This window comes from Populus nigra, chromosome 12 (genome assembly GCF_951802175.1).
Source record: "Populus nigra chromosome 12, ddPopNigr1.1, whole genome shotgun sequence".
Classification (NCBI taxonomy): domain Eukaryota; kingdom Viridiplantae; phylum Streptophyta; class Magnoliopsida; order Malpighiales; family Salicaceae; genus Populus; species Populus nigra.
The window spans coordinates 11,038,386-11,051,621 of NC_084863.1; the positions used below are offsets into that span (position 1 = coordinate 11,038,386).

Sequence of the window (13,236 nt, forward strand, 5' to 3'; positions counted from 1 at the left end):
TCGGGTGTGACAGTATTCATGCTGGATTTTGACTCTGTTACAAACTCTCATTGAGGTTGATGAATTAACATGTGAAATTGCTAATAAATAAGGACAACTTGTATGTGGCTTGGGATAGTCGCATATGAATTCTAGAAGACATAACAATTATGGGATTGCTCTCAATGAGAGGTGCAACTTGCCTAACGAGATCGATGGGATTGCTCTCAATGCTTTGGGTTAGGACTCAAAGTGTGTTTTGACTTTGTGGGAAACAAGCACGACCATAGAGAATACTATAGTCGTAGCTTGGTTTGGAAACTAGTTGATGATGGAAATGTCAAAGTTTCCTAGGCATCGCAGATTCAGTGGACATAATTTTATTGAATGTGGGCAGAACCAAGAGGCTTTGTGTGTGGGACATAAATTTATGATAGTGGAAAGATGTGATGCAGAGGTATCATAAGTCTATCCGACAAGGGCGTAAGTTTCTTTTAATAGGAGATCTTTATAACAGAGTCAAAATCTAGCATGAATAATACACTAATGAAAAACACTATTGGAATAACATAGTGGATAATGACAGTTTGTGGGACAATGTCAAGTTTGACACTAGTGGAGAAATCAACAGCATTGGCCTATGCGAGTAGTGGGCTAATGTGAGTTTGAATTTGGACAAAGAACAGTTTAAGGCATACAACAAACACAATAGATTCGGCAGCATAGACTGATGGTTACACAACAGTATTAGTGGGTTAGTTTTGTTATTTTTTCTAGATTTTTCCATATTTTTGTGTTAATTTTGGGATTTATGTTGTTTTTAGTTTGTGTTTTAGGATTTTGATGTAATTACTTTGTAAAGGTCAATTTTAGACTTATTTAAAGAGTTGTAAACCTATTAGACAAATAAAACAAATATAATATTTTATTTTTAGAATAAAACTATGAATTTAGGGTTCTTTGCTAATAACTTTTTCCTTCTCGCTTATTGTCTTCTTATTTATGCTTTTTTTGTATTAGTTTTATTATTCGCTAAGTTTGGCAAGTAAAAGTTAGCCCCAAATATCATTACGGTTAAGTAAAAAAGCAATAACATAACAAAAAAATTAATAGTTTTTTGAAAAATAATATTGTAGCAATTTTCTCAATTACATATATTTAGATAAATCAGTTGAAAATAAAGAAACTTTGAGTGACAAATAATATATTAAAGAAGCAAATATACTTTTGAGAACTTCAGATCTACCAATAGAGACAGTCGATTTTTTTTAATTTTTGTTGTCATTTAAAAGTTATGTTTGGACAAGCTGCAATGCTCAAGGGAAACCATGAACACCACTATTATTTATTAAATGCTAAGAGGACTTGACATTTGTCATGGCACAAAGAAAAAAAGTGGATTACATTGTGGATATACATAACATATGCTTTTATTATAGCTGGTTTGTCAGTTGATCAAACTTTTGCAGCAGCCAAATTACACTCCTGATTAAAACCTGTCATGAAAATAAATTAAATGATAACAAATAAAGGAAAAAGGGAAAAAAATCATCAACCATTTTCAGTGGTACATTATGCATGTCAATATTTCATTTTATGATAAAAAAAATCTTAATATTGCAAGTGATGAGGATACTAAGCAATTGTAAAAAGGGAATGACATGATCAATGAAGATTGTTTTTGTAGATAAAAATCCATATAGGTATTATGTTTAGGGATATAGTCTAGCTTTATCATGATTAAGTCTAGTTAGTTTAGAGAACTAACTTAATCTAGGATTTTTATTATAAAAAGTCCTCATAAGCTTACGACTCTCTATTTACATAAGAATATTAATGGTTAATAAGCAATGGTCTCTTTATTATCTTTTTTATCAGTTAGAAAAAGAAAACACTTTCTCATAATATCTCTATTTGTTCTATTTATAACACCATCAATTCTAGGGATTTGTAATGTGCTATTTATTTAGGTGACTCAACTAGTTATCTAAGGAACGAGATTGGTCCAATCTTTTTGGTTCATACAATATGAAAGAAGTTTGTAATTCAAGTGGATATCCTGGTTCATAAATCTGATATGTTACATTAACCCTTTTATTAAAATATACCAATAGTGGTATCCAAGCTTTTTCATACTTGTTTTCACTTTGATATGTGTTTGTATGAATTTTATCATCATGAACATTTATAAATATAAATGAAGTTGTAACTTTTAATTGATTAAAGTGGTAACATGATTTGCTATTAAAAAAAAAAGACAATGTGGCACCGAATTAAGGTTTGGTGCCTGAAAAACCAGGGTTCATGTTCTAGTTCTATCAAAACTCCATGTTTTTTTTTAATAATGCATCATTTCTGCTCATACAAGTGCATAAATAATATAGAGTCAAATTGCATGGAAATACATCATATATGTATATACATATTACTTTTTCAAGATTTTTTCAAAGTCAACTATCGATCTTTCTCACACCCATCCTAAATCAAAACACCCTGTCATTATATGTGTGGAGGTTTGAATTTGAGATCTTCTAAAGAAAAAAAAAAGATAATGTTATTTGAGGTCTAGTTTATTGGCACACTAAGTGTGCCTATTTATAATTGGATATTGATTGAACATAGAATTTAATAGGATATTTATGAAATGTAGTTATAGTTTGGAATCCTTGTATTATATTCTATCCTTGCATTATAAATGTTTAGCAACAACTTTACTACACAACACACACACACACACACACTTATATATATAAGATAATAAAGAAATCATTGGTTTCAATTATTATTGCGTGCGGTATAGCCACATTAATTAACATATCTTTATATAATTATTTTATTTTGATGTATGACATGTTATAAATAATAATTGGTTCCTTTTTCTTTTCTTTTTCAAGAGTTGATATTTCATCATACATAATTGTTATGTGATTTGCTTGATGTGTGAGTGCCATATGAGCATTAAATTATACTGTTCTAGGAAAGGATTTATATTTCACTCTTTTAAGAGATGGGTGCGATTTTCTCCATTCTAATTGACCAATGTGTTGTTTCTATAAGAGATGAAGGAATTAACACTGGACATTTGTTTGCGTTCATGAGACTCTTTTTTTTTTTGTTATTTTTTATTATTTATTATCTTGATGTTTTAAAATAATTTATGGGCATAATATGAGTGTGGCATCCTTATTTAATAATAATTTTTGTATTATAGTGATGTTGTAATAGGAAATTATTATTGTAATTTAACCATTTTTATTTTTTTTAATTTTAATGAGGATGTTATAGGATGTGTTTTCACAATAATATTATTTGTCTTAAATTATTTTAGCATATAACGCCAAAATGCCAAATAAGTCCACGAAGGATTCAAAATAAATGTATGTGATGTATGGAATATTATGGATAAAGGAAATAGTCTTGACATTTTAAATCTTGATCAATTAGATATAATATTCTTACTTACATAATAGGAGATGATTACTAGCTTCTGCCATGAGATTTTCAATCTTAATATATAGGTAGGAATTTTATTATTTAATTTGATTGAGAATAAATTGATAGATATGTGCGTAATTTAAATTGTGCAATGAATGTAAAAACATGGCCTCAAAGAACATAGTATTTGAATGGAATGAGGATGAAAAACTTGATGGAAAGAACTATGATAGTATAGGAAAGTTCAATATCTCTTAAATAAGAAAGAGGTACTAAGAGACCTTGACCAATATCGTGATTCAAGTTGAGGAAGGACTAACTACACCTAACACTGACATGACTAAGAAGCCTATAAGGCCTGGCTCAATAAGGATAAGATTGAATGCTTTGCTAAGTTGAGATGCATGCAAGATAACCTAATTAAAACATTTAAGATTTATTAGAATGCCAAAGTAATATGGGATCAATTTAAGGCAAATTTTGGTAGCATGATAACAACTAGGTTGTGAGCCCCCCTGATCTTTAAGTTTAACCAATACATGATGAACTCAAAGCACTCAATGGTGAAACCCATTAGTGTGATGTTTGCCATGATTAAAGAGTTACAAACAAGTAGTAATAATCTCATTGATGAGCTGCATGTTCAAGTTATAATTAGGTCCCTACCTGAATCCTTTTAGGGCCATATAAAGATGGTGCTAATACATAATGAGGTTGTTAGAGCCTTTAGTGATAATGAGAAACATCTTGAACTAGAGGTAGAGCGTAGAGAGGTGAACCGTACTGTATTTTTTCCAGCCCAAGCTAGATAATACAGGGTATTTAAGCCTAAATACAAGGGATAATGAAAAGGGTGTTGCACAAGGTAATGCTACAAATTTAGGCCCAATAGCTGGAGGAGTAACCAAGTGCCATAAAAACAAGTGTGGAAAGAAGAACATGACCAAGGTCAACTGCTATAACTATAGAAATATGTGTCACTTTGCTCAAAATTGTTTTGAGTTGAAGAAGGAAAAACCTTATCCAAACTCTTTTAATGTGTATGTTTGTTCACATGTATTTATTGCTCATATTATCTTTGGTTAGATTGAGTTAAAGATCAAGTTTGATACATAGATTATTGGTGTTTGCCAGTAAATTGCCATTATGTTACTATAGGTAGTGGCGCCCACGTTGATGTCCTTAAAGTAGACACATATCATTTAAGGATATGCATTGGGCATGACCTATTTTTATATGATGTGTTGTATGCTCTAGATTTTCATTGTAATCTCTTGTCAGTTCTAGCTTTATTTCATTTAGGTTCTCTTTTCATTTAGAAGATACTCAAATGAATATTTATTTAGGTAGAAAACTATTTGGATTTGGTCGGTCAGGTGAAGGTTTCTTTATATTGGATTATTTTAATATTGACATTGCTTTAATTACCTCTTTCATTTCTTATAATATTATGTCTCATTATATAAAATAGCATGCAATATTAGGAAAGATACATAGGACAAGATAGATTGGCCAAACTAGCTAGAGAAGGCCTATTAGGCTCACTCGCTAAAGTAAACCTACCTATATGTGAACCTTGTTTAGAAGGAAAAGCCTACAAAAACCCTTTTGGTAAGGCTAAAAAGGCTAATTACTTATTAGATCTAGTCCATTCAGATATTTATGGATCTATAAATATGAGGACACACTATGATGCTTCTTATTTCCTAATATAGATAACTACCTATAATACGATTTTGTTTATCTATTATCTCACTGGTCAGAAGCCTTGAACTATTTCAAATATTTTCTGATAGAGGTTGAAAATTAAAAAGACATGAGCTTAAAAGTTCTTCACTTTGATAGGGCTCAAGAGTATTTATCAGAACAATTCAATAAACTATGTGAAAAAGGGGATACTTGGGCAATTGATGATTCTTTACACTTTGCAACAAAATGGTTTTGTAGAAAGAAAGAATCATACACTTTTAGACATGGTTAATTCTATGATGGTGCAAACTAACCTTCTAATTAGTTTTTGGGAGGATGCACTATTATCTACTGCCTACTTAACCAAGTACTCTCAAAAGTCTATTCATTCCACTCCTTATAAACTATGGAATGGAAAAAAGCCTAATTTCAAAGGCTTACGCCCATAGGGATCAACAAATTAGGTCTTAGGGCAAGTAATTTTTTTTATTAGATACTCTAAGCATTCTAAAGGCTATATTATGTATGGTGAACATCCTGATGGAGGAATGACTGGCATATAGTCCCTTGATGTAAATTTCTTAGGAGAGGATTTTCCAAATATTGGTGAAGTTAAAAAGGATCTTTAATTTTATAAAGTTACAAGAGCCTTATGAAGGTTCTATACAATCTTATAGTTAGAATGAGGTTTTTAATCCTTATCTTATAGTTGTTATAGATAATGGGAGTGATCCTTTGCTTAGTGGAAGTATACCATTAAAAGTATATCCTCAAAGTCTAGATGTACGTAAAAGTACATGTGGAACTATTCCTCTTCATCATTTTAAGATTGAAGGGGAATCTTTCATTTGTGTTTTTTCAGATAAGGATGAGCCATCTTCTTTTAAGGAAGCCATAACTTCACCTGCATTTGAAAAATGGATGGTATTTATGAGGGATGAGATGAGTTCAATGGTTGAGAATAATGTATAAGAGTTAGTTGATCTTCCATCTGGGTGTAAATCTATAGGAAATAAATGTGCCATTAAGATTACACACAAGGAAAATGGATCAATAGACAAGTATAAGGCCTGTTTGGTGGTGGAAGGCTATGCCTAACAAGGAACAAATTACGAGGAAATATTCTCCCCTATAGTGAGATTTGCTTCCATTCACTTTATTCTAGTTATCATTGCCAATTTGGAATGAGAGTTATTTCAAATGGATGTAAACACTACATTCATCAATGGAGAACCAGACAATGAGATCTATATGGATCAACCAAAAGGTTTTATGGTAGAAGGACAAAAGCACAAATTAAGTCTACCATATTAAATGTTCTATATATGGCTTGAAATAATTGTCTAAGCAATGGTATCATTATTTTCACCAAGCTATTATTTTGATTGTTTCTGTGATGATCAAGGAAGATGATTGTGTGTATGTTAAGAAAGTTGAGAAGAAAGTTCTTATCCTTTATATGTGGATGATATTTTATTAGCTGGAAATGATTTGGAGTTGATTATAACCACTCAAAAGTGGTTGTCCTCTACATTTGAGATAAAGGACATGGGTTATGTAGATTATATATTAGGAGTTAAGATCTAAAGGGATCGATCTAATAGACTTTTAAGTTTATCACTCATAGTAAAATAATTTTAAAATGCTTTTGTATGTATAATTCTAAACACACTGATACTTTAATGGTAAAGAGTTATATTCTTAGTGTTGAACAATATCCTAATTCATAAAAAGAGAAGAAGCAAATGGAAAATGTTCCTTATTCAATTATAATTAGTAGTCTTATATATGTAATGATATGTAATTAACTTAATATATGTTTTGTTAGTGGCATTGTCAGTAGATACCAAAGTAGTCATGGTATTGCTCACTGGAAAGTAGTTAAAAGGGTTTTTAAATATCTAAAATGAACAATTTTTTTTTATGTTACCACGATGACAATCTTAGATTGATCGAATACAATGATGTTGATGGATCTACTAATAAAGATGAGAGGAAATCCACCTCAGGATATGCTTTTATTTTAGGAGGTCGGGCCATTTCATGGTGTAGTAAAAAAGAGTCTTAAGTCTCCCTATCTATGATTGAGTCAGAATATATTGCTTGTACGGTTGTTGTGCAAGAGGCAATCTGGCTTAGGCAGGCTATTCTTGCAGAGCTTGAATGTTTATAGTACATGCAGATGATGTTATCATTACTTATTGTGAGAACAGTTTATGAAAGATGAAAGCATTTTAATACCATATACCATTTTATTCGAGACATCATTGCACAGGTCCAAATTGTCCTTAAACATATCTCCACTAATAAAATGGTTGTTGATCCATTTACCAAACCTTTCTTAAGAGACATCTTTTTTAAGCATGTTAGAGGTTTATGATTATGTAGGATCTAATATGCTTGTATTTTATATGAATTGAAATTGCGGACCTTTTAAACATTAATGAATTATGAGTATTCTTCTTACATAATTAATGTTAATTTAAATTAGTGCACAATATCATATTAAATGTAAATGTCACCAAGTAATGATTGTTTGTCTCATACAGGATATCGCCCTGCCATTAAGAATACGAGTAGGATGAGACATATTCCTATCATAAGATGCATTTTTGTAATGCTTATGATATGCTTACTACTTAGAGAGCTAGCAAGGAAATATTTTTTTTGATATTTTATATCACCTTAGTTAAAGCCAAGATGAGATTTATAAGTTGAAAATGAAGAAGTCTATATCTCTAAAAAAACCTATTAGATAGCTAGATGTGAGAATTTCAAGAAGGCACTAGAAAAGTGATTGTCTTGAGATACTCAAGTTAGGAACTTTTTATAGTATTTAAACCAAGGTTTGAATAGTGTATGAGCGTGGCACTCTTTATAATGGGAGCTCTGCTATAGCATACAATTCATATTGCATGTGCCAAATCAAACATAAAAGGAAGTTATAGAATTGATCCTTTTTTTATCATTGTGTGAGTCCTTCGGTTATTTTGTGAATCCATAATTGTACTGATGCGATCCAACCATCAAAGGATTCATTGGAGGTTCTAGTTGGTCCAGTTACTAGGCTTAGGGCTAAGAAGTTCAAAGAAGCTTTCAATGGACTTCTTCAAGATACATGACCTAAGGTGGACTTCAAGAGGATTTGTAATAATTAAGAGCAAGCCTTGATTAATCTGATTCATGTTCAAGAGGGGCTTGTTGGTGGAACGAAGACCATTACACAAGGATTGGGAGAAGAAGACTAGATCTGGATAGTTTGACCTTTCATTACTCTTTTAGTCATAACTTGAGTTACAGATCAAATTTTTATGTGATTCTAGTTTTTCTGGAAACTAAACTTCCATACCTTTCCAACGGTATATGGCACGTCTTCTAATTCATTAAGACGAGAGAGAACCATCTGTTTTAAGTTGGGCCTTGCTGTTGCCAGACAGATTACGTAAACAACGAACTTGTCTTATTTAATTAGTTGGGCTATCAAACTTTAATTATTTTGAGAGGAGACAATTTGTTTGGGTTTTAAACTTGTTTATTTTAATTAGTTTGGGCTAGTTTTAGCTTGGGTTGATTATTATTTAAATTGGGTTTATGTGAGACCCATTAGAGAAACTAGGGTTTTGGCTTGGAGTATAAATACTCTTTAGGAATAATTTTAGGGAGACTTTTGATAATAGTTTCAGCATTGTAGCCGACTTTTGGTTGCTTAATCTTGGTTCTTAATTGAACTTTTAACTCTTCAAAGAATTAACCATTCTTTGTTGTGAATTTATACTTCTTTTGCTCGTCTCCAGGTGTAGGCATTGTGATCGAGTTGGTTTATAGTCTTGTTGCCTTGGAGCAAGTCTTCCATTGTGATAAGCTCATTCAAATCTCAACAAACTTGGGTTAGATTTATCTTGGGGTCGCGAATATCATTAAATTCCGCTAGGGTTTGCATCATGTACCCTTTAGGATTTAGAATAATATCATGATGTAGAGATTTGATATTGCTACTTTAGCATATTATCAAAGGGTTATGAATCATACAGTCCTATGAAGCATGTTTAGAAAAGTGGTTAACTCAAAATTAATTGACATAAAGGGCTAAGAAAAAACTATTTGAATCATACTAATAATTTATGACTTATTGCCCAGGTGATTATGTTAAATAAATGTATTTAATATAATTACAAGTACAAATACATATAGTAAGAGATCATGCATAGCTCTTCATATTATCTAAAAAGAATTATAAATGCTTGATCTAGTGTGATTATTTAGTTTGGGGTATAAACGAGATATCGAGTTGTAATGTTATATTCGTTTTGATAATGACTTCATATAACCTATACCTTTCTTGTTTGGTCGCATGTTCCATTTTCGTATGAAGAGGAGAACAAAAGAGATCTTATTGTAAGAATAAGATTATGGCTATATAGATAAATGTCCATATAGATATTTTATTTGGGGATAGAGTCTAGCTTATCAAGATTAAGTTTGGAAAGCCAACTTAATCTCGAATTTTTTTTTGAAAAAGTCCTAATAAGCTTATGACTCCATTTATATAAGGATGCTAATAATTAATAGGCAGTGCACTTTTTTTATTAAAAAAATAAAAATAAAATGCTTACAATATCTCTATTTGTTCTCTTAAGAATACAATACAAATTCTAGGGATTTATAACATGTTATTTATTTAGGTGATTCCAGTAACCATCTAAAAAAAGAGATTAATTATTATTTTTGGTTCATACAACATCAATGAAGTTTGTAATTCAAGCAGAGATCTTGCTTAGTAAATTTGATATTTTACATTAATCTTTTTATTTAAATGTACGAACAGTTTTCTATCCTAATTAACTCTGCAATGTCATAAAGGTTGTCACACTCACACCACTTTCGATACCACTTTCGATGTTCCTATTTCAATAAGGTTATGGAAGCTCCTGATACAAGAAAGAAGTTCTTATTTATACGTACCAAAGCTGCCTTCCCCGGCTTGATTGCAGACTCAACGCTGTCTCGTCCATAACTGTTTTCAAAGAACAGACTAACAAGTATCAACAGTAGAGATTAATTTGTTCTTGCCTAAAATAACACGAAGCCATTTCAGCATCTTTAAAATGAGTAAGATTCCAACTTTTTAGTAGGAAGAAACATATGTAGCTTGAAAAACACAAGTACGTATAGTTTGTGTATTAGAGCAATAAAATTAATCCAGAGGAAGAAAGGTTCGCTATTAACAGCATGTTACAACTTGAAACAAAATAGATAATCTAAAATATTTATTGAAACTTACATTATTTGTCTCTTGTCGTTCACAGTCTCTAGCCGATAAAAACTGCATCCTTTGCTACATGGCATAGGCTTGCCCTTCCATTCTGATATGATACAATCTTTAGTCATTTTGGGAAAACATAGAAAGATTCATCACTACTATAAAGGAAATGGGAAATGGTTAAAACCTAAAAGAGTTGAAGAATTAAATGGGAAATGGTACCTATATGCCATATAACTCCAACTGCTTGGGAATCCTCACCAGATATATCATCAATGACAAAATGAAGGTCTGTGCTAGTAGAATCAAAGAACTGTTGGAAGAACTCTATTACTTCCTACAGAAAAGAAGAATCAGGCTAATTGTTAAAGGCGAGACCTTGGAACTCTGATCAAGTTGCTAATTAAGATCCCTTTTGATACTTATTGCAAAGATTGTCTATGCTTTCAAGAGCAAGAGAATGAAGACCAGTAATTGGGTACCTTGTGACCAACGCAGGGATGAGGAAAGATAAGGTCCTCGTAGACACAATTCTCAGCAATGATCTCTTCAACAGCAATCAGATCATGGCTGTTTAGTCGATCATAGAATCTCCTAATAACATTAGATGCAGTTGCTGGTGATTTTGCACCTGTGACCTTCTGATTGACTGACGATGAGATTGTTGTTTGTGGGTTCCACATTCTTTGCTTGCATCTACTCAAATGTGAAGAACTCTTTTTCTTATTGCCTAAAAACATACAGTATCCTTCCACACAGACGGCAGAGTCATGTAGGACAGAAAAAGGAATTTCGTTCAGTCAGAACTTGCTGTCCCTTTATTTATTCCTACAAAATGGATACAACAAAGGCAGATAATAAAAAATGGGATGTCCTGAGGATTCATCACAAATAGATACAGCAAAAGAAGGAATTTTAAATTTACCTGCCTTGTTGTAAAAAAATTCAGAGCTACACATATATACAACAAAAAAGCAGATGGGTTACTACAACTTAGCAAATAACAAAAAATACCACAAAATGACTCTTCTCAACAAAAAGAAACAGAATATTTTGCTTTTTCTTCATCAATTTCGATGGTACATTACGGAGATAAAAGAATCAAATCAGCTTCCTATTGCACTTGTGTCTCTGTAAAACATATACTCACTACTGACTTTGGCGTAAGCCATCTGCAGCACTCGATATATATGAGTTTGTTAGGGTTAGTGTTAGCCATCTGCCAGCACTCGAGAAAGTAGCTTACTCATTGTCACTTTCAGGACTCCCCCTTTTTCTGTCACGTTTAGAATCATCAACGATCATATTTACACCTTTATTACCTATAGCAAGATTCGGTAGAGGGTTAGTGTTAGCATTCAGGGCATCATCGAATTTTATCCACTCAGTTTTATAAGATGCAAGAGTTTATCCTTGAAAGCAAAACAATTATCAAGGTTATTATGGAATGTGTTATAATTTAGGAATTATTGTATTTTACTTGTATAGAATTATATTTCGTACTGCATTACATAGTAACTATTATATGTTGCTCTAATTATATAAATATAAGGGATGACCACTGCATTAGATAAGCCTCCTAAATTATTCGTAAACCTTGTTTCAACTTGGTATCTGACACGACTAAAAGATTGATGTCTTCTTCCAAGTGCAGGAGTGTCGAAGTAATAAATAACCCGGCAAGACCGGGATCGAACCACAAGGAGGTTACTTGTATAAATTATAAGCAACAATAATACTATAACAATAGTAACAATAATAATAATAGTGAAGAAGAAGAGGAAGAAGTTGATAAGAACTTTGAGATGAAAGATTAATGTAAGGATTAAACAATGATAACAACAAATGTCAAGGTTAGAGGATCCACTAATGGTATTTCAAACAAGTATAGTATAAACTCTTATTATTCAATTGGAAACCACACACAAGGAGGTTCCAATCAGATTATAAATTGTTAACATGATTACATTAGTTATCTTATTCGAATAATGCTAATACTTGTAAATGTTGTCAGGCATTCATGATTATAACTTATGTTAACAACAAATCAAGTTCCTTTCATAGCTCAGGTGTCGGTTATACCATACAGTATGGGCTATGAAAGTGCCAAGTATTTGTTGTACCAAGTGTTATACAACATAAATCTAGATTAACCATTTAACAAGCAAAGTATTAAAAGTGAACAAGATAACAAATATAAAGCATGTTAGTATCCAACATTAAGGTCCATGTTAAGTTTATATTATACTTATTCTTACATCATTAGTATACCCTTTTCACCTTGACATAATTAATTTAGCTAGACATAATAAAAGAAAGAAACATAAATAAACAAGGAAAGGAAATGAAAAGCATAAGCAAGAGATTAATATAAGCAAAACTTAAGCATTACAAAATATAAAGAGAGAAAGCAAGAGCATGATCTTGATCTGGAAACTAAGATGCCTAAATACATGGCAAATGCCTCCTTTTATAGGCCAAAATTCGGAACTATTGATTTGTTGACTAATTGATGAGTGTGTGGCCATATCTTGACTTGGTGACAATTCTTATCTTCTTGTCTGCCAAAAACGTCATTGATGACGTCATAATTTGAACAAACTTGAATCATGAAAGTTCTAGGAAATTGTCTCATCTTTCCAGGGTAAAAATGTGAGATCATTTGAACTTCTAGAACTCAAGATATGGGCTGAACACTGAACAGTGTCTGGGCTGCAGGACAGATTCAGACGTCTTCTTTATTGCTACAATTTGGACTTGAAAACGGCCTTGTTAAATCTTGGGCTCCACATGAAAGTTGTAGGCCTATGTCTTATCTTTCCATCCATATAAAATGGACCTAAATCCAAGATCTACAGCTCCAGATATGACCT

General features: G+C 31.8%; 1 protein-coding gene across 1 annotated transcript; it reads right to left on the reverse strand.

Annotated features, from left to right (window-relative positions):
• Positions 1–1,412: 1,412 nt before the first annotated feature.
• Positions 1,413–11,046, reverse strand: LOC133669001 (uncharacterized). The gene is made up of 5 exons (XM_062089018.1): positions 10,846–11,046; positions 10,586–10,700; positions 10,385–10,466; positions 10,066–10,117; positions 1,413–1,475 (listed from the first exon to the last, which is right to left on the reverse strand). Exons 1-5 carry the CDS (start codon positions 11,044–11,046, stop codon positions 1,413–1,415), a joined length of 513 nt encoding a protein of 170 aa, XP_061945002.1.
• Positions 11,047–13,236: the final 2,190 nt, after the last annotated feature.

Excerpts from the sequence above, each read along its gene's own strand:
- LOC133669001 (XM_062089018.1), bottom strand. The coding sequence starts at position 11,046 with ATGTGGAACCCACAAACAACAATCTCATCGTCAGTCAATCAGAAGGTC. Across the intron at positions 10,701-10,845 it reads ATCCCTGCGTTGGTCACAAG|GAAGTAATAGAGTTCTTCCA; the intron begins GTACCCAATTAC and ends TCTTTTCTGTAG. Across the intron at positions 10,467-10,585 it reads TGGAGTTATATGGCATATAG|AATGGAAGGGCAAGCCTATG; the intron begins GTACCATTTCCC and ends GTATCATATCAG.